Source organism: Myxine glutinosa, chromosome 7, assembly GCF_964187855.1.
Source record: "Myxine glutinosa chromosome 7, kmMyxGlut1.1, whole genome shotgun sequence".
NCBI lineage: Eukaryota > Metazoa > Chordata > Myxini > Myxiniformes > Myxinidae > Myxine > Myxine glutinosa.
The window spans coordinates 95,419,222-95,441,840 of NC_136267.1; the positions used below are offsets into that span (position 1 = coordinate 95,419,222).

The 22,619-nt window shown below is 43.8% G+C and overlaps 1 protein-coding gene across 1 annotated transcript; it reads left to right on the plus strand.

Moving 5' to 3' along the window:
• Positions 1–11: 11 nt before the first annotated feature.
• On the plus strand, positions 12–22,408 carry GTPBP4 (GTP binding protein 4). The gene is made up of 17 exons (XM_068122744.2): positions 12–127; positions 2,081–2,251; positions 4,134–4,237; positions 4,414–4,550; positions 6,628–6,728; positions 6,904–6,996; positions 7,832–8,023; positions 8,190–8,255; positions 8,408–8,497; positions 10,846–10,956; positions 11,107–11,184; positions 18,451–18,502; positions 19,052–19,152; positions 19,286–19,483; positions 20,135–20,200; positions 20,374–20,502; positions 21,032–22,408. The coding sequence occupies exons 1-17, from the start codon at positions 80–82 to the stop codon at positions 21,182–21,184; spliced, it is 1,890 nt and encodes a 629-aa protein (XP_067978845.1). The 5' UTR covers positions 12–79; the 3' UTR covers positions 21,185–22,408.
• The last annotated feature ends 211 nt before the right edge of the window (positions 22,409–22,619 follow it).

Consider the following 22,619-nt stretch of genomic DNA (forward strand, 5'->3'; position numbering starts at 1 on the left):
GCCCCAACGGCAACGGCGGAAGTTTCGTTGGAGCAGGAAGTGACGTCAGACCGGTGCACGTGTGCCCAGCGTGTCGACCATGGCGCTATACAATTTTAAGAAGATTATGGTCGTGCCATCGGCCAAGGTTAGTGTCCTCGGTTCCAATAGGTATTTGAACTGACGGACTGTATTGTGTCCACAAACGGAGCTATTCATCCCGTCATTAAGGCCTTAATTATAATCGTATTCCTCGGTTGCCTTTTTTCCACGGCCTACATGTCCATCTTATTCTTTAACTTTAAGGGGTACAAGGTGTGAGTGGGTTCGAAATGTCGGCAGGTTAACCTGGTAAAGGTGACCAGCATTATTTAAAACATCGTTATATTAACGTACATTCACGGAGACGGTGAAGTGCATTGAGGATTGGAGTGAAGTGATGAAACTTATGAACTGTATAGTACAAGCCTGACTGCCATGTTCTGGATAAGGGCACGAGAGAAGAGGCAAGTAAGCCAGGAATGGGCGAGTTACAGTAATCCAAGCGTGACGTTATGAGAACACGAAACAAAGTTTCAATAATCCTCCAATTCGAGCACGAGCACATTTGAGGAATATTGAGCATGTGGATGAAAATAATTTAAATTTTCCCAATGTGAGGAATATCGGAGGGAGAGGGTCCATAGTGACATCTGGATGTGATACATGGAAGCAGATATATCAGGTGGTGATTCCAAGTATCACTTCACTACCTGGAGTTGAAGATCTTTATACCTTTATAGCTAATCTTTATATGTGATCTGTAGGATGAGGGTTGTAACATTGCAAAGCGAGCAGGTGCAGAGATCCCAATGCAGGATCGATGATGATCAACCCAGGTTCAAATCCATAGATACTGTACACATGTTAAAAATAAAAATAAACTATAATTAAGTCGATGACGCGGTATCACAAATTCCATGTTCCCACCTAAAGCAAAGTTGAAAGATGGCAAAACGTTGCACCAGGAATGACACAATATCAAATTTTGAGTTAAAATGTAATTTCTCGTTTTGACCCCTGTTACCCCAAGTCCTAACTTCGTTAGGCATGAACCGGGGGTCAAATCCAAAAAATCGTTGCATATTTCATGCGTCCCCCAATGCTGATTGCATGTCCAAAGTTTCATCAAAAAATGGTTTAAAATGATCCACAGGATTGAGGAATATTGGAGGGAGAGTATTGTATTTTCTTTTGTATTTTTGCGCAGGAGGGAGGGAAATTGTATTTTTTGGTAGTCGACCTTTTGACCTCACCGTAAGGGGCGGGGCCAACAATAATACTGCTCTTGCACGTTTGTGCCATGTGGTGATCATACTTCCGAGTTTGGTAAATTTCTGCACAACCGTTTCAGAGGAGATAGCATAACGGATAGACGAGACGGACGGAGCCGATTACAATATTTTTTCCAATAAGACCGAGTATCCTATTTATTTATATTTTTAATTGCACTCTTTAATACTGTTTTTTTTTTTTTTTTTTTTTGTTTTTTGTATACAAGATCGAGGCTCGTGAAAGAGCGAACATTAATCACACAGAAAGACAAACAGACACATAAACAGACACAAACAACAGACACATAAAACAAATAACATCGGGAACGGTAGACAAGATGGGGAGAGAGGGGGAAGGACAAACACAACATTTGAGAGCAGGGACCGAGAGACATGGAGACATCGAGAGATCTGTGGGAGGGAGAGGGCTTTGGGGGGGAGGCATGTGAAGGGGGGGAGGCATGTGAAGGGGGGGAGGCATGTGAAGGGGGGGGGGTGGGAGAGGTATAAACATATGGACACTGCCAGGATTTCCAGGAAATAAGTTGGAATTTCAAACAAGGTGGATCTGGGGTGAATTAGTGGGGGTAGAAAAGATCAAGGTTATGGATGGGGGAAGATAAGAGATGGTGGTGAACAGCTGTTTTAAAGACCTGGAGGGAGGAGAGGGATTGAAGGGAGTGTGGGAGTTTGTGGGAGTGTGGGAGTTTTGTGTAAATTACGCATGAAGTTTACCACCGATGGCAGAAAGTATTGAATTGACGGGTTGTGTCCCTCTGTCCACGAAGGATTTTGTCGACCTCACTTTATCCAAGACGCAGCGCAAAACCCCCACGGTGGTACATCGACATTATCGGATTGCCCGCATCAGGCAGTTCTACATGCGAAAGGTCAAGTACACTCAACAGAACTACCATGATCGCCTCTCCCACATTATCTCCGACTTCCCCAAAATGGACGTGAGTTTGTTCGTACCACTTTTTCTTCCTTGTCTTCGCCCTTTTTCGTACATCACTCTCCCTCGCCGGTCCCTTCCTCTGGTTCCTCTCCACCAGTATTCCCAACTATTGGTCTGAGTTCGACAATGCTGCCTCATCTATCGGTCTTGGATTTGATGTATGACGTATGTTTAAATGTCTGAGTTCATGGCTCCCCTCCAGGCGTGAAATGTGACCAGCTCCAACAAAAGTTACAACAGGAATAACTGTTTATTTACTTGTTTATCAATTTTGAGACGAAGCTGGATGTGCATTGTCGAAGATTGTGAAAAATGGATGAAATTAACAAGATGTTGATTAAGCTGCTAACCATCATGGGAAGCGAGGAGAAGCTGACTTTTCGGGTGTTGACCCTTCAACACACAACATGCATTTTAAAAGGCCATTTTCCCTGCTAGAGCGGGGGTTAGCCTTGCGGTCCCCATGACAATCTTCTCCATTTTGCCCTATATTCTGCATCTCTCCTTGTTAACCCCCCCTTTTTTTTTATCTTTTTTTTCCCCCCCTCTCTTTTTTTCTCCTTGTTAACCCCCTTACCCGCATTTCTTCTTCGACCATCTTTAGCCAAGTCTTTCTCGGTCTTCCCCGTCCTCTACTTCCTTCTACATTCATTTCCATCACTCTTCTCAACCAGTCACTTTCATCCTTCCTCAACACATGACCAAACCATCTCAACCTGTTCCTCTTCACAGCATCAATCACAGGCTCTATTCCCATCATCTTTCGCAATTCATCATTTGGCTTCCTCTCTCTCAACGATACTCCGCACATCCGTCGAACCATTCGCATTTCCACCCTTTCCACCCTTTCCAACCTTAGTTGCTGCTCTACGTTCATTACCGATGTCTCGCTCCCATAAATCATAACACTTCTCACACATGCAGCATACACCTTTCCCTTCAGCTTCAACGACACTCCCCTCCTCGTCAGCACGCCACTCTTCTTCCATGCACATCTCACTCTAGCAACCGTTGCCGAGTCTGATCCACCTTCTCCATTCAGCATGTCTCCGAGGTAGCAAAATGTTTTCACACCTCTCCACAATAAAAATTAAAATAATGGAGAACAAAAAATGGAAATTATAAAAACAATGGAGGCCCATACTCTTGGCAGAGTTTTGTGACCCTTCGTTGACCAGGACGTTGTGACCCTTCGTTGTGACGAAGAGTTGACCCTTCGTTGGAGCAAAATAGTTTTGGAGCTTGCGGCGTTAAAACCCCTCTTTTGGTCTGACAAAGGGTTAACACCTGAAACGTCAGCTTCTGCTTGTTCCAACAGGAGTTAGCTTACATCAATCAACGTCCTGTTGGTTTCATCCATTATTAGCTCACCTGGAACATAGTTCCTGGGAGCTTATGTGATGGCGCGTCGTCAATCCGTCAGTCTGTCCATAAACATTTGCAACTTCTCCGAAACCGCTGAAGGGATTGTGACCAAACTTGGCACAAATTATATTTGTTGTGTTGTGACTAAAGTTTGTTCACAGCATTAAAAAAAATCGAGGTCTAAGGGGGTTTACCATGGTCAAAGTGGATCCAGGTTTGACCCCCCCAAAATAGGTATTTTTTGTTTGTTTGTTTAAAGTCTTATGATTATGTTAGTATGATTCTACATGCTGCCCTGTCTTCTTGCAACCATTGAAATTGGTTTAAAATACCTTTAGTCAGTGCAGTATACTGTTTATTCTACCAGGTGAGAGTATTGCCCCTATGTTTACACCTGTCTGCTGACACAGATCGGCACTGGCCTTCACCGGCAAGGATCAAACCAGGGCGCCTTCACTTCCTAACCTAATATGTTTCGCTGCTCTCAAATTGTAATCGTGTTGCTTCTCTTTATGCAGGACGTTCACCCATTCTACGCAGACCTCATGAACGTTCTTTATGATAAAGACCATTACAAGTTGGCTCTGGGCCAGATCAACATCGCGAAGAACCTTATTGACAAGTACGTGTGATCAACACATGTATTGGTGCTTATTTTTGCTTCTCTACTTTTAATCAAAAGCCCATTTATTTGTGAGACCTGTGTATGTGGGGATAGCGAAGCAAACCGCACATTTTTACCCTTGATCCTTACCTGTCAATCTGCTTTTCACATCTTCCTTCCTTCCACTTTTCCAGTGTATCTAAAGACTATGTCAGGCTGTTGAAGTTTGCGGACTCGATGTACCGTTGCAAGCAGTTGAAGCGAGCAGCCCTGGGCCGTATGTGTACCATCATCAAAAGACAGGCTCAAAGCCTCGAGTACCTGGAGCAAGGTGTGCAGGCACCCAGGTCACTCTGTATGATACCAATTAGTTGGCCATCAAACTGTTTGTTGGATGCAGGACATGTTTAGTGACTCTTTTAATGGGATGCTTTGCGTTTGGGGATACCTCTTCGAGGATCAGGACCCCTACAGTATGCTCTTGGGACAAGTTTGTTACTATTCCAAGGTAATGGCCACAGTACTTCACTTAGGTTACTTTTTGGGGGGTTAGACCCACTGATAATTATTACAGACTGAAATCTGAATGCACACTGTACTCGATAAGTATTCTACCTGCAGTAGCAATGTACGTTTCTGTATTTGGTTGTGGTCTTTTGGAATTGCAACTTCAGAAAATCAAGATGGCAGAAACTCTGAAAACAGTGGGTGGTACGGTACTGTGACTGATTCGGAAATTTATGGCCAAAGACAACATCCAATCCATCCAAAAGGAATTTATTCTATTTAGTGCACCTGCGATGGAGTGGCGATCTGTCCCGGTGTGGTTCTTGACTGGTCGTGAACAGCCACAAAACTCTGCCAAGAGTATGGGCCTCCATTGTTTTTATGGTTTCCATTTTTTGTTCTCCATTATTCTTTATTTTTATTGTGGAGAGGGTTGCGCGGCCTGGCGAGGGTTGCGTGGCCTGGCGAGGGTTGCGCGGCCTGGCGAGGGTTGCACGGCCTGGCGAGGGTTGCGCGGCCTGGCAAGGGTTGCGCGGCCTGGCAAGGGTTGCGCGGCCTGGCGAGGATTGCGCGGCATGGCGAGGGTTGCGCTGCCTGGCGAGGGTTGCGCGGCCTGGCGAGGGTTGCGCGGCGTGACGAGTGTTGCGCGACGTGACGACGGTTGTGCGGCGTGACGAGGGTTGCGTGGGATGGCAGGAGTTGCGTGGGGCGAAGGATAGCCATGAAGGGTGGTGAGGGTTGCGCGGCATGGCGAGGATTGTGCGGCATGGCGAGGGTTGTATAAAAGCTTTGTTATTCAAAAAGGTCCACGTCTAATTTCAGCTACAACATTGCATTCTCGTAACTATCACACTGTCACCTCACATCGTCTGTGTCACCATATTCCATATTCGGCATCAAACTGGTGCATCTTTGTCGTGTGTAAATTGTTTCTGAACGAGCATACCCAACCTTAACCAGAAAGATTTCATTGATTGGCTGTGGAATGGCTCATGCATTTCCGTCATGAGCATCCCCAAAGATTCGTACCATTCCTTTTGATTTTTGTGACTTTACAGTACATCGAAACAGGAAAAAAAACACAATTACTGATATCCTTTGGCCATTGCCATTATATTTTGTACCCAGAATGTACCACCCTTTGGCATTGTGATGTTGTGCTATACTGAGGGTCCAGCCTGTTTTTACCTCCACCACCGAAGATGGTTTTCAGGTGTTATTTATTTTTAAGTGGTGAAGCCACTTCGATATTTGGCTGTCTTTCCGTCTTCAAAAATGAAGAAGAACCGGCTAACCCACCGTGATTAATTTTAAGGGGTTCTAAACCGTAATTTTAAAGTATAATTGTATCGAGTTCTAAAGGGTAATTCTGATGGGTTCCGTTCATTTCTAGGCTTTGCCTATTTCATATTAAAAATGGGAAACTGAACCACTTCCTTTGGACATGGGTGCAATTTTTTTTATATCGCATGCAAGGTGGTTTGATAGGATGGTGCAGAGTTAGCACACTTACCTTTGAGCTGCCTAGTCTGGGTTTGATTCCCGACCCAACTGTAAACTGTCCGGTTGGTGCTTCGTAGGTAGGGTGTTGCATCACAAGGGTTAACGCACCTTGGATAGACGTGAAGCTCGGAACTCATCTGGGAGCATTACCTTTTAGGCGTTGATGATCCCATGGTGTCTTTCAAGAAGAGTACCCTGAATAAATTGCAAATTCCTGGTGGCTTCAGTAAACCATCGATCCTGGCCAGCCGGTCTTGTAAAAAAAAAACTTGCACCAAAAACTTTCACTCGAACACTACATCAAGGTGGGACCAATTTGGGGTAGTAGTAGTTAGTAGTAATTTAGTATTCGTTATCCACAATGATATTTGTGTTCTTCTATCCACATGTCACTACAGTTCGGCAGCATTTGTCCCGTCTGCCATCCATTGACCCAAACACGCGGACATTACTGCTCTGTGGATACCCAAATGTTGGCAAATCGAGCTTTATCAACAAGGTATGCACAGTGTGTGGTTGTCTGGTTATTTCACTTTGTTTGGATTGATACTGCTTGACCATAACCATTTAAAGCTTTGCTTCACCCTCTGTTTGTCTCCTCCCATCACATGCTCTAATTTCATTTTGTAATCCCCTCTTCCTTGCTCCTACTCTTTACTCGTGTCTGTCTGTAGGTCACCCGTGCTGATGTGGAGGTCCAGCCATACGCTTTCACAACCAAGTCCCTCTTTGTTGGTCACATGGACTACAAGTACCTGCGCTGGCAGGTGGGACATCAGAGGCGCATGCACACTTTATTTTTTACCTGGGAGAGTACATATATCCAATCTTTAATATGTGGCATGTCTTTTACTCTGTACGTTTTTCACACTGTGAGGGTTCATTGTTCCATTGCTATCTATCTATAATTCCAGTAATCTCTGTACGTTTGTACGTTTGTACGTCTGTACGTCTGTACGTTTGTCTGTGACCGCTGTTTCTCGACAACTACCGGTCCGATATACTTGAAACTTGCCAGGTATATTGCTGGGGACCCGAGGATGTGCCTTTTCAAGGTTTGAAATTAATCGGACAAGTACTTACCGAGCTATGGCGATTTAGCCGTTCGCCGTTCGCTTTGCCGTTGCGAATGGACCAAACCATTCATGTAAATAGAGGGGGGGGGGGGGGTTCTGTGGTCGTTCGCTTTGGCTTTGCGAATGGACCAAACCATTCATGTAAATAGAGGGGGGGGGTTCTGTGGTCGTTCGCTTTGGCTTTGCGAATGGACCAAACCATTCATGTAAATAGAGGGGGGGGGTTCTGTGGTCGTTGCGAATGGACCAAACCATTCACATCGAATCATCGAATCACATCGAATGGACCAAACCGTTCGCTTTGGACCAAACCATTGCATGTAAATAGAGGGGGGGGTTCTGTGGTCGTTGCGAATGGACCAAACCATTTCATGTAAATAGAGGGGGGGGGGGGATATAATTTTAGATATATATATAGTACGGGCATTGGCAAGGAACGGGCACCCACGTACGGGCAATGCCCTAGTGTATAGAAAATGGAGAATGAAAGGAAATTCTGGAGATTTCAACTTCCGGTGTTTTTCAGGTGGTGGACACGCCTGGCATCCTGGACCAGCCCCTGGAAGATCGAAATACGATCGAAATGCAGGCGGTGACTGCGCTGGCCCACCTCCATGCCGCGGTGCTTTTCACGCTGGACATTTCGGAGCAGTGTGGACGTACGCTGCAGCAGCAGTGCGAGCTCTTCTCAAACATCCGTCCTCTCTTTGCAAACAAGGCAAGTGGCGAACAACTCCAGACAGTATGTGATGAGCTGAGGTTTCCATGATTTTACTGCAACCGCACATTTTTTCTCTTTTAAATGTGTTAACAGTATTTATCGTTGTGCATTACGCGCGTGCATTATCATTAACTCCTTCCCCTCTTTGTTTTCCTCCCCACAGCCTCTTGTCATCGTGGCGAACAAGTGCGATGTAACTCGCATTGCAGACCTACCTGAGGATGAGAAGGTTAGCAGGGTCTACCTTTGTTACTTGTACATTTCTTTCAGTCGAGTACTTTTGATAGTAGCGTTTAATTTTTTTTCCCCTGCCATGCTGTCTGGGATGCATTTCCCTGGGAGTATGCAGTGTAGATGAAAATCAGACTGTGTGTGTCCCAGAAACTGCTGGAGGCATTTCAGATTGAGGGAATTCCAGTGGTGGAGACGAGTACGCTTACCGAGGAGGGTGTTATGAAAGTCAAAACAGAGGTATGTGTGGTTTGATTTCTATCCAAGGCAATTTTCATAGTTCACATGAAAAGCATTCAAATAAATATGCAGTATTGTAAAGTAAAGTTATTGGAGCATGGAATAAAGGGTGTTGGAGAGGAGGATAAGGAAGAAAGTGAAGATTGAGGAAATGCAGTTTGGATTTATGCCAGGAAGAGGAACGACAGATGCGCTTTTCATTGTAAGGCAGTTGCAGGAGAAGTACATGGAGAAGAGGAGGAAGTTGTTTCTTGGGTTTGTTGATCTGGAGAAAGCATTCGATGGGGTTCCACGCGAAGTAGTGACATGGGCATTGAGGAAGTTAGGACTGGAGGAATGGTTGATCAGAGTAATGATGGCAATGTACAAAAGAGTGCGCACAGCTGTAAGGATGAAGGACGGGAACAGTGGTGAGTTTGAGGTGAAGGTGGGAGTCCATCACAGGTCGGTACCAAGTCCACTAATATTTGTAGCTGTGATGGAGGTGCTGGCTCGGAACGTAAAGGAGGGTTTACCGTGGGAGTTGTTGCATGCAGATGATATGGTGTTGATTGGGGAGAGTCTGGGTGGACTGAAGGAGAAAATGAGCAAGTGGAAGGAATGTATGGAGACAAAAGGTCTGAAGGTGAATATTGGAAAAATGACGGTGATGGCAAGTGGTAAAGCATGTAGTGAGATGGAAAGAACTGGGAAGTGGCCATGTGCTGTGTGCAGGAAGGGTGTCGGAGTGAACTCCATTCAATGTACAATGTGCGCTGAGTGGGTTCATCAAAAATGTAGCGGTCTGAGAGGGTCATTAACCAGTGTGGCAGCTACATCCAAATGTAAGGTGTGCACAGAGGGAGCTGCAGATGGAGGAAATGTTGAGTTGGATCTTGGAGACGGCATGAAGCTGGAAGGTGTGAAAACATTTTGCTACCTCGGAGACATGCTGAATGGAGAAGGTGGATCAGACTCTTGCGAGAGTGAGATGTGCATGGAAGAAGTTTCGGGAACTGAATGGCGTGCTGACGAGGAGGGGAGTGTCGTTGAAGCTTAAGGGAAAGGTGTATGCTGCATGTGTGAGAAGTGTTATGATTTATGGGAGCGAGACATGGGTCATGAATGTAGAGCAGCAACGAAGGCTGGAAAGGGTGGAAATGCGGATGGTTCGGGGGATGTGCAGAGTATCGTTGAGAGAGAGGAAGACAAATGATGAATTGTGAAAGGTGATGGGAATAGAGCCTGTGATGGATGCTGTGAAGAGAAACAGGTTGAGATGGTTTGGTCATGCGTTGAGGAAGGATGAAAGTGACTGGTTGAGAAGAGTGATGGAAATGAATGTAGAAGGAAGTGGAGGACGGGGAAGACCGAGAAAGACTTGGCTAAAGATGGTGGAAGAAGAAATGAGGGCAAGGGGGTTAACAAGGGGAGATGTAGAAAATAGGGCAAGATGGAGAAGATTGTCATGTGGACCGCAAGGCTACCCCACGTTCTCGCAGGGAAAATGGCCTTAAAATGCCTTGTTGTTGTTGTATTCTACCGGACGGTGACATTGAAGTTGAAGGTGAATGCAATATCCACAAACTCCGATTAAAAGCAGCTCGTACAATTTGAGGATGAACACCTGCATTGCGTGGTTAGCCTTTATCCCCGCAAGCCTATGTCTGCAAATTAAAAGGTTGTATAAAGTTGTTGTATAAAGTCGACCATTTTCACGTCCCATTCGAAAGATGGCAGAGTCACTGGTGGTTGTGTTGCTTCGTATACAGCCTGTGGCTACCTGGCTGCATCATTTTTGGGGGCGTGCCTATGCCGCTGATGCAATGCCCCCTGGTTCCAGTAAGCTGGTACTCATTTTACTGACCTCTGAAGGATGACAGGCTGAGTCAACCCACCTGGTGTTCATTCAACGGCATGACAAGGTCTCAAACTCAGGACCCTAAGATCTCAAGCTATCCACCTTAATCGTTAAGCCAACACCAAGCTGCCGAGTCACTGATGCACACGCATTGATGCAACGCACTCATTGTGAAGGAAGCATAAGGGTGGCAGTTTATAGTACGATCAGAAACTGAACCCAGACGAGACAGTTCGAAGGTGAGGGACTACATTGCCCCTGTGCTATCATGTCATGCCTTTGGTATACAAGTGAGTCTTCTTCCTCTTGCTGAACAATAAACTAAAAGGTTTGGATTTAACGAGATAACAATTTGGTTCAATTTGTTGCACAGTAACCTGGAAATAGAGCTTCTTTGCAATCCTCCAGTTGTATATTTGTTACATTCATGAGAAAGCTCCCCTAGAAATAAACATAAACAATCCCCTTTGTCCTGACCATTCACCTAGTATTTTTACCTCTTTCACAGGCTTGTGATAGGCTGCTCACGTTCCGCGTAGAGTCGAAGATGAGAGGGCGTAAAGTGGATGATGTACTGAACAGGCTCCATCTCGCCATCCCTGCACGCCGTGACAATACGGTAATTGTCAATTTACACCATTAAGGTTTGATTACCATTGTTATCTCCCACGTAGTCTGTGCTGTGATCTGTCTCCTTCCAGAAGTTTGCTAAATGCATTATCTCCCCTTCCCCCTCCCCCCTTCCTCTCCCCACCGCCTTTTCTTCCAGGTTCGCATTCCATTCATCCCTGAAGGTGTTATTAAGAAGAATAACGCAATGGACACCAATGTGCCACGGAGAAAGCTGGTATGAGTTGGCTGATTTGCACTTGGATGCAAATCCCATAACATACACAATGTGTGACATTTAGATTTGGCATTGGTTGGGCGGTTGGGTGCAGGAGGTATATTTCTATTGGGATGGTGAAAGTGGGAAACTAGGATAAAGGAGAGAAGAGAGCAATGAGTGGACGTCGTTCATAGCATTGGACTCTTTGACAATGGTCTGCAGCACATGACCACCAAGAGCGAATCAGCAGTCCCTATTTGGCAACATTGATGTCGTATCTAGAAACAAATTGTACTTGTTTTTGGTATACCCACAATGTTAAGTGAACCACTCGAATATTTGTGGTATTTTATTACCAGCAAGCTTGATGATATCAGCTTTACAGTGATCCATGATTGTGATGTGATGCCATTCGCACTTGTGAATCTGAAACATGATTCTCTTTTTTGAGGGGATGGAGAGGGGATCACTTATTGGCAGATTTTTTTTGCCATGACCTCTCATCAATTGCACAAAATAACTGTTGAGATGTACAGACAGAGTAGAACAGTTTAACGATCCAAAGCTGCAGAAACCTCAAAATGGCCATTTGGGACCATGACTTGCCTGTACGAAAACAAAATGGCTTCTGTGCGAGTTTCGACTCATTCCGTGGCAGCACGTCTCGTGTGCAAATTCTTACCCAAATGGGGCTTCATCTGTCATGGCTTTTCGACCATGGGCCATGACCCCAAATTTCACTTGTTGGTACCTTCTGAGGTGGCACATTCTCATAATGACTTTTTGAAATATCTGAGTCTGTAGGTGATAAATTGATATGATGGCAATCACAGAGTGGTAGATTAGTGGTAGTATACAGTGCATTCAGAAAGTATTCAGACCCCTTCACTTTTTTCACATTTTGTTATGTTGCAGCCTTATGCTGAAATCGTTTAATTTCATTTTTTCCCTCATCAATCTACACTCAATACCCCATAATGACAAAGAGAAAACAGGATTTTAGAAAGTTTTGCGAATTTATTAAAAAGAAAAAACTGAAATATCACATTGACATAAGTATTCAGACCCTTAACTCAGTACTTAGTTGAAGCACCTTTGGCAGCGATTACAGCCTCGAGTCTTCTTGGGTATGACGCGACAAGCTTTGCACACCTGGATTTGGGGATTTTCTGCCATTCTTCTCTGCAGATCTTCTCGAGCTCTATCAGGTTGGATGGGGACCGTCGGACAGCTATTTTCAGGTCTCTCCAGAGATGTTCGATTGGGTTCAGGTCATGGCTCTGGCTGGGCCACTCAAGGACCTTCACAAAGTTGTCCCTAAGCCACTCCTGCGTTGTCTTGGATGTGTGCTTCGGGTCATTGTCCTGTTGGAAGGTGAACCTTCGGCCCAGTCTGAGGTCCTGAGCGCTCTGCTTCAGGTTTTCATTAGGGATATCTCTGCACTTTTCTCCGTTCATTGTTCCCTCAACCCTGACCAGTCCCCCAGTCCCTGCTGCTGAAAAACACCCCCACAGCATGATGCTGCCACCACCAGGCTTCACTGTTGGGATGGTATTGGGCAGGTGATGAGCGGTGCCTGGTTTCCTCCAGACATGACGTTTAGAATTGAGGCCAAACAGTTTAATCTTGAGTTCATCAGACCACAGAATCTTGTTTCTCACAGTCTGAGAGTCCTTTAGGTGCTTTTTTGCAAACTCCAAGCGGGCTTTCATGTGCCTTTCACTGAGGAGACGCTTCCGTCTGGGCACTCTGCCATAAAGCCCAGATCGGTGGAGTGTTACAGTGATGGTTGTCCTTCTGGAAGTTTCTCCCATCTCCACACAGGATCTCTGGAGGTCAGCCAGAGTGACCATCGGGTTCTTGGTCACCTCTCTTACCAAGGCCCTTCTCCCCCGATTGCTCAGTTTGGCTGGGCGGCCACCTCTACGAAGAGTCCTGGTTGTACCAAACTTCTTCCATTTAAGAATTATGGAGGCCACTGTGCTCTTGGGAACCTTCAATGCAGCAGAATTTTTTTTGTCAGCTTCCCCATATCTGTGCCTCGACACAATCCTGTCTCTGAGCTCTGCAGGCAGTTCCTTCGACCTCATGGCTTGGTTTTTGCTCTGATATGCTTTGTCAGCTGTGAGACCTTATATAGACAGGTGTGTGCCTTTCCAAATCATGTCCAATCAATTGAATTTACCACAGGTGGACGACAATCAAGGTGTAGAAACGTCTCAAAGATGATCAAGAGAAATGGGAGGCACCTGAGCTAAATTTCAAGTGTCATAGCAAAGGGTCTGAATACTTTTGTCAATGTGATATTCCAGTTTTTTATTTTTAATAAATTTGCAAAACTTTCTAAAATCCTATTTTATCTTTGTCATTATGGGGTATTGAGTGTAGATTGATGAGGGGAAAAATGAATTTAAACGATTTCAGCATAAGGCTGCAACATAACAAAATGTGAAAAAAGTGAAGGGGTCTGAATAGTTTCTGAATGCACTGTATATTCCCGTTGTCTTAAGTATCACCAGATTGAGCTTTGTCAGCTATGCTTCGCACAGGGGGTTACGATGGGTTGTAAAATGTATTGATTACTCCGGCATGGTTTGTTTTATAACGATGAAATTTGTCATGATAAATGTTTATTCATCGGTTTTTGAAATTACGTATTTTTTTTTCTGTGAAAACCACCTATGGAAGGCGTTATACATAGCCAAATATAATGTATATATAATTTTTGGGACTTTACCAATAATTCAATATCGATTTTATGCCTTCCCTGTTGAACTCGCCAGAGTCATTGTGTTTTTGGTTTGTCCATCTGGCTGCCTGTCTGTCAGTCCGTCCGCAGTAGGTTTTTGTTACCACCATAACTTAAGAACGGTTGCAGGGAACGAAGTAAAACTTTTCATCATTATGTAAAGATAAACGGATTAGATTATGTGGATATGGGCCTGTGCCAATTACCGATACCGATACTGTCCATGCCGTCATTGCGTGTGCCAATATCGGGCACTGGGCTACCTTTTTGCTGAGCTATAATAGTTACTGAACTATCTTGCCGAGCACTCACCTGGCACCTACGATTAATTGTCTTCGACCTTTGCCTTTACTTGATTCTTGCAGGATAATTTATAAACGAAGGAGAACTGAACCACTTTTTACTCTCTCTTTCAACCAAATTCTCTACCGTATGAAAAAAAATTGCCATAATTTATAAATATCGAGTGCATGATGAATTACCATGAATCACCGTGTGTCAATAATGGACCATTGGTCCATTACGTATTTTTGGAACTTGCGTAAAAATAATATTCATTCATTATATACCAGAGTGAGCCCTCTGATGTATCGATATCGGAAAACATCGAAACCGACAGAGTTTACATTCTAGTTACTTAAGTATTTCTTTGATGTCACCAATTATTTTAAAAAATATTTAAATTTTATGTTAAAAGCTGTTAGTCCACACAGTATAAGTATTTGAAGGACAAAAATTGAAAGAAATTGTGTGTAACTACTGCCTGAATTACCTAATTGTTCTGTCTTTATTCACAAGAGTGCATATTTATACATCTGTAAAGTTTCACTTGGATGAACTTACAATGTTGGCGGAGTGTTTAACTTGCAAAAGGTGTATTGTCTAAGAATAAATATTTATAACTTCCAAGTTCCAATAAATGTACGTCATCAGAGTTTGTATTTTAATTTATTTTTCGAAGAAACTGAACTGTTTTACCTCAAATGTTCCTTGGTCCACATGTTACTGATCGTAGTTGTCATCATTATTATTAATCCACTGCATGTTGAGCACTTAGAAAACAAATAATTACATGTTTACAGGTACATTTCCCAGTTTATTTTTTATATGATATCAAATTTACAAATAGAGTTGTTATTGGCAACAACCATGTTATGTAGCTGGGATGTCTGTCCATTCACATTACTCGTCATCGCATTCGTCTTCATCAGATTCCAATTCAGCTGGAATATCTGATTCTTCCTCTACCTCTACTATTTTCTGGTTTGAATACGTCTGTAGTTTACATATGTCCATTTATTCCAGTCCATTGGCAAGACATGTGCATTTTGGTAACTTGCAAGAACGTGTACACTTGGACGACCTCAATTCCAACACAACATTTGGTGTCGGAGGCCCACACATCTGCTTAATGGTCAGATTTCCGTCGTCATCTGTGGTCCATCCACATCCCTCTGGGTTTGGTACAGAAGGTCGACACTGAAGGCAGCACTTCCAAATTGCCACTTGGTAATTAGCTCAGAGGACATGCACGAAGAGACAGCTTTCACATGGCAGCAGTTTACTTGATTCCACCTCTCTTTGTGGTACGGAAGAGTTCCTCTCGCAGAAGAAGTTCCCCAGCTACACGGAACGTTAGGCTAAGAGTATGGTACATTTGACGACTGCAGTGGCAGCCAATACATACCCCTGGATCCCATTGTATTCAGCGGATTCTCACCACCATCCCTATTCATTCGAGTTAACCTTATCTATGCCAATGAATGGTAAGTAAAAACAATTGGCTACAATCTATTTCACACATTCAAAGATAAATACAACCCTAATTTTGTGAAGTTATTATGGTCATGGTACCTTTCAATAGTCTAAGAAGTTGTATAATGAGCTTAAGTAAACAAAGTAGCAACATTAAACAAGGAGTTTTTGTGAATATTCAAGATAGATATTTTACCTTTTCTTAGCTGTGCAAAAAAGAGGAACGACAGACGCACTTTTTATTGTGAGGCAGTTGCAGGAGAAGTATATGGAGAAGAGGAAGAAGTTGTTTCTTGGGTTTTTTGATCTGGAGAAAGCATTCGATGGGGTTCCACGTGAAGTAGTGACATGGGCATTGAGGAAGTTAGGAGTGGAGGAATGGTTGATCAGAGTAGTGATGGCAATGTACAAGAGCGTGCGCACAGCTGTAAGGACGAAGGACGGGAACAGTGGTGAGTTTGAGGTGAAGGTGGGAGTGCATCAGGGGTCGGTACAAAGTCCACTACTATTTGTAGCTGTGATGGAGGTGCTGGTTCGGAACGTAAAGGAGGGTTTACCGTTGGAGTTGTTGTATGCAGATGATCTGGTGTTGATTGCAGAAAGTATGAATGGACAGGAGAAGATGAACAAGTGGAAGGAATGTATGGAGACAAAAGGTCTGAAGGTGAATATCGGAAAAACGAAGGTGATGGCAAGTGGTAAAGCATGTGGTGAGGTGGAAAGAACTGGGAAGTTGCCGTGTGCTATGTGCAGGAAGGGTGTCGGAGTGAACTCCATTCAATGTACAATGTGCGCTGAGTGGGTTCATCAAAAATGTAGTGGTTTGAGAGGGTCATTAACCAGTGTGGCAGCTACATTCAAATGTAAGGTGTGCACAGAGGGAGCTGCAGATGGAGGAAATGTTGAGTTGGATCTTGGAGACGGCATGAAGCTGGAAGGTGTGAAAACATTTTGTTACCTAGGAGACATGCTGAATGGAGAAGGTGGATTAGACTCGGCAACGATTGCTAGAGTGAGATGTGCATGGAAGAAGTTTCGGGAACTGAGTGGCGTGCTGACGAGGAGAGGAGTGTCGTTGAAGCTGAAGGGAAAGGTGTATGCTGTATGTGTGAGAAGTGTTATGATTTATGGGAGTGAGACATGGGTAATGAACGTAGAGCAGCAACGAAGGCTGGAAAGGGTGGAAATGCGAATGGTTCGGTGGATGTGTGGAGTATCGTTGAGAGAGAGGAAGCCAAATGATGAATTGCGAAAGATGATGGGAATAGAGCCTGTGATGGATGCTGTGAAGAGAAACAGTTTGAGATAGTTTGGTCATGTGTTGAGGAAGGATGAAAGTGACTGGTTGAGAAGAGTGATAGAAATGAATGGAGAAGGAAGTAGAGGACGTGGAAGACCGAGAAAGACTTGGCTAAAGATGGTGGAAGAAGAAATGCGGGCAAGGGGGTTAACAAGGAGAGATGCAGAAAATAGGGCAAAATGGAGAAGATTGTCATGGGGACCGCAAGGCTAACCCCCGCTCTTGCAGGGAAAATGGCCTTTAAAATGCCTGTTGTTAGCTGTGCAAAGTGGAGAGTCATCCCTTGGGATGAATGGTATGTATTGCCCTCAAGAGTTGTGAAATAGCACGTAAACATGTTATGGCAGAGATAACAGGAAAAACTATTTAATGTGCCTAAACTTAAATAAGCAAGCCGTGTTAAACACTTGAAACGCTTTTTAAAAATTGCAGAGCTCAACCAAAAGTACTGCAATGTTAAAATAAATTGATTTTTTACCCAAAGTACAAATATGATTTTCTCCCAAACTTTGAAAAAAAAAAAAAAAACATTTGGTTGCACTTTTCTATTAAGATTTATTGTCCATCAACCCACTGTAAATGTGAGTTTTATTGCCACATTTCCACTTAAAATCACCTTGAATATGAGAATTGACCCATTCCACATGCCATAATTTACATATAATTCCATACAATGTACAGGTAGTGGTTAATAAAAGGAAACGCCTGGGTAAATGAGGGACACCAAGCAGCGGCTTCCATACAGGTGTGGCCTATGTGTTAATTAAGCAAATAATATCCCAGAATGCTTCGGGTATTGTATAAAAATGCTGCACAGGTCTGCTTGGCAATAATTTCGGCTTGCACAGCTGAAAGAGGAGACCGACCCCCACTACACCAGAGCATGTGTGGTCTCCCAATTGTTTGAGTATGACGCTGATGTTATCCATATGTCATGGCCTTCTCAGTCATGAGAAGACTTTCATGTCAGTCATGAGAAGAAGTCATGAGAAGACATGAGAAAACGTTCATCTGAACCAAATCGAGCATTTATGGGATATTCTCGAACGATAGCTGAGATAGCATTTTCCACCTTCATCAAACAGGTGTGAGTTGATTGACTTTCTTGTGGAAGAATGGTGCCGCATCCCTCCTGCAGAATTCCAGATGCTGGTGGAATCTGCTGCGGCACATACAGGACATATTGGCTGCACGTGGTGGCCCAATCCCCTATTGTGATTTTACATTGGTGTTTCCATTTTTTATTTTTTTTTGGCCACTATCTGTATGTTATAAGGTGATACTATGCGAAAACACAAAATGACGAAAAAAAATGACACCTGCTCATTTGGAGTTGCTATCACATGTGATTATTCTTATATTGACCCTACCAATGAATTAGTACAATTAAGGTTTTGCCACCTCAGGTAACGCATCTGGTCTGGCCCATGGATAATATGTGTCAATCTTAACTCACTCTGCCTTGTCCACCTCTGCACAGGAACGGGATATTGAGTTGGAACTCAATGAGGATTACGTGCTGGACATGCGCAGTGAGTATGGTTACTGTGTTTGGCAAACAAACAGCGTTCATGTTGCTTGTTTGGATTCAAACTTCCTCTCGTGATAGTCTGATTGCAAAACGTGATGTGGCAGCACTTGCATGAACATACGAGATGAACATACAGGGGGAGAAGGGTGGGAGGGTGGTGGGGGGAGTTCCCCAAATCAGCTGAGGTCTACACTACAACCTCAAGAGATGACCGTCAACCCACTCGGGGTTGTATATTTTTATCATGTAGAATACATTCCTTGATTACTGTTTAACTATTTTCTTGTTTGGAGATGAATGATGTCATGACACGAGGATGATCCTCATAGGGGACTTCCTTGTTTATGCGTTGGAGGAGGTGGTTGGCAGGAGTCGTGGGGGGGGGGGGGGGGGGGGGGGGAGAGAGGCCGCTTTTTTCCCAGATTGCTTTTTGCCCCTTTTTATCTATTCAGAAATTATATGCTTAAATAATGAGGGCACACCTCCGCTGTGATCCTATAATGCATTGATGTTATCCAATATTGTGATTGGTTCCTTTATCTTCATTTAGAACACTGGGACCTGAAAAACTCTGAGGAGCAGTATGACGTCATACCGGAGGTCTGGGAGGGGCACAACGTCGCTGATTATATCGATCCGGATATCATGATGGTTTGTTTCTTTTTGACATGATGCATGTAAACACCATTTTGAAAGCTGCTGTAGTAATTGTCTGAGACAGGAAAGGGACTTAAACTGTGATATCTTGGTTCATGTGGCTCGGTTTGACGTGTGCGGGGAGTAGAAACTGCAGGCCCTGGAGAAAGAGGAAGAACTACGGGAGGCGGCGGGAGTTTATGAGAGCGACGAAAGTGACACCGAAGAGCAGAAGGAGATACGAAGGCTCGCCGCCAAGATCCGCCAAAAGAAGCGCCTCTGCATCTTCAAGTCTCGCTCCAAGAAGACGGTGGAAAAGCCGCGGATGCCACGAACTGCCAGATCAGTACGTGTTCTTTTGGGATGTGCTGTTTTGTGGTGATGCAAACGTTTTATTGATGTGCATGTAATTTATTTATTAATTACTGGTATAAGGATTCCCTTTTTATTTATTATTTTATTTATTATTTATTTTTAAATTATTATTTATTTATTATTTTTTATAAGGAAATTATAAGGATTATAATTATAATAATTATAATAATTAATAATATAATTATTATAATTAATTATAATATTATAAATTAAATTTTATAAGGAAATATAATATATATTTATAATTATTATTTAAAGGAACCTTATTTATTTTTTATAAGGTATAAGGATTATAATTTCCCGGTGTGTACCCCGGTTTAGAATAGGTACACCGTTTCTCTGCGCATCGTAAGAGGCGACTAAGGGTTGGCGTCAAGAAGGGCATCCGGCCATAAAAACATTGCCTCAAAAAGGAAACCATGATTGTCATGGGGCCCGCAAGGCTAACCCCCACTCTAGTGGGGAAAATGGCCTTAAAACGATCATTCATTTTTCATTCATTCATTCATTCATTCATTCATTCATTCATTCATAAGGATTAAGACGTACATGATGTGAACCTGTATAACGAGCCATCTTCCTGGCAATCACGTGGAATGCTCTTTTCGCTCGTTTCCCGCAGGTGGAAAGGAAAACTTTAGAAAGAGAGATGTCTGCTTTGGGGTTGGACATGTCCAACAAAGATGATGTGAGTCTTTGGTGCTGTCCTTTCCGTAGCAGCCCACTTGGTTTTTGTGTACAAATCGTGATTGTAGAAAGAGATAGAGGTAGACGGAGTCATGAATAATTTATTATTATAGTTATGAAATGCAATATCGTATTAATGAGTCTTATGTGAATGTATTTTTGTTCTCCTTCCAGACCCACTATGCACAACGGGCTCGCAGTATCACTCGGAAGCGTAAGAGGGAAGGGTCAGTGGTCACCACGTCGCGAGCACGCAGCTCGTCTTGTACTCCCCGAGATCGCTCCGGCATGCGGGATGAGCAGGTGGATAATGACCTTCACTGGGTTTTCTCTCTTTTTACTCATTTGAATTCGGAATTTATTTCCTGTTTGAAGATCACATTGCTCTCCTATGATTGGCTCATTGGTTCACATCGTCTTTATTTAGAATCGCATCAATAAATACAAGTTCCCTGAAAGCGAACTTCAATGCAGGAGGAGGCCCATTATGCCAATCGAGCCTGTGCATTGGCTGCCAACCTGTGGCTGATTGTTCATGCTCCGTCCTCTAAATACTGAGCATCAAGCAAGGAAGCAGCACATACCATATTTAACGTATTTTGATTCGGCCAAGGTTCAAACCGCAGATCTTCCAGACTCGGAGCCGATGCTCCAACAATTTAGTGCAATCTAATTGTGAAACGTTTTTATTTCCTTGAAATGTTAAAACTTTCACTTTGCTTAACGGCCAAAGGAATATGTTTGCAACTTCCCTTTTCGGTGCTTCTTTTGCATTTGTAGTTTAATGGACAACTTAGCAACTATTCAAACCTGCCAAACCCATTCCTCATAGATGATCAAGAAGGCGCGGCACATCATGAAAGCGTCCCAGAAGGGCATGAATCGGAACTGCCGCAAGGGCGAGGCCGACCGGCACGTCTTCAACTTGAAACCACGACACCTGTTTGTGGGCAAGCGCAAGCTGGGCACTGCCAACCATCGCTAGGATCTCCGTCCTGCCACCCCCTTTCTGTCGCGTTCTCTCCAGATTTGACTTCTTATCTGGTTTATCTTTTGCTCCAACTTCCTTCCTCTCGAAGCAAAGGCCTTGGCATATTGGGCGTGCTGGTGGGTGGTATACCCAGCCTTATCCCCACACACTCCCAATTCAACTCCCCTGTGTTACTGAAGGGAAGAAGTTCTTAAAGACCAACCAAGCTCTGTACATTTTAACATGATGGGTAACTCTGTAAACAATCTTTCTCAATGAGGAAGTAAATGGTTGTAAACCCAATAGATTTGTTTTCTTGTTTGTTTTACTCAAAACATGATGAGCGCATCGCAAACACGCCATCGGCATCAAAATGATGAGACACTTGGTTATACGAACTGATTCATTCATTCATTCATTCATTCATTCATTCATTCGCTTTAACTCTGGTGTTGGTCAGGTTTAACCCTGGTGTTGGGCTAGCGGCTAGGGTGCCAGCTTAGGATCCTAGGATCCTGGGTTCGAATCCCGGTCGATCGCTGAATTAACGCCAGGGGGGTTGACTCAGCCTGTCATCCTTCCGAGGTCGGCAAATTGAGTACCAGTTCACTGGTAATTCCCTGCTTGTCGTTAAAGGCGGCAAAAAGGGTTGGCGTCAGTAAGGGCATCCGGCCGTAAAACATTGCTTCAAAAAGGGGACCGAAAAACAACAACAACCACGGTTCCCGAAAAAGGCCAACCCCCGCTTGCGGGGAAAAATGGCCTCTAAAGGTGGTTTTTTTTATTCGCTTTAACTGCAATTTTAAAGTCTCGATGATCTATCGATCTGATTTGATGACGTTTTCTCGTCTCGTCTCCGTGATTGTCAAAGTTATTGCTCCAGAATCTTCCTCGTCTGCTTAATTACCTTTTCCTTTGCCAATCTTCGATCGGATTTGATGATAAAACAATGGAGCATGCTTCGCATCGTTTCAAAGAAAAGGATCACATGCTGAGCGTTTATTCTGGCTGAACTTCTCCCCCCAAAACGTGGAGTTTATCTGATTGTATTTATTGAGCCATTGATCTCCAGGCAATCCGTCATCGGTATGTTTGGCATTCCCATCTGAGCGCTTGGCTCATGGTGCTGGGATAGGTTCAATTCCCAAATGCTTTGTTGATTTGTTCATCGACTCATCTCTTTGGAATTCTTGTAAAAGTACAATGATGTCTACCTTGAATTACATCTGTTTTATACAAGTTCTTGCATGACACTGGATCACAAGAATGGCCGTGCTGTGGTCACAACCTGCGACACAAAATATATATTTTTCGTCTTCTCAAGTATTATACAATTCATCTCCGAGGGTCTTCATGATTTGGTTCATCAATGACGGTCTGATGGACAGCAGTGTCCGGTAACACTTGGACACCTCCTATCCAGTCAACTCTCGACCCAAACAAAGCAAAT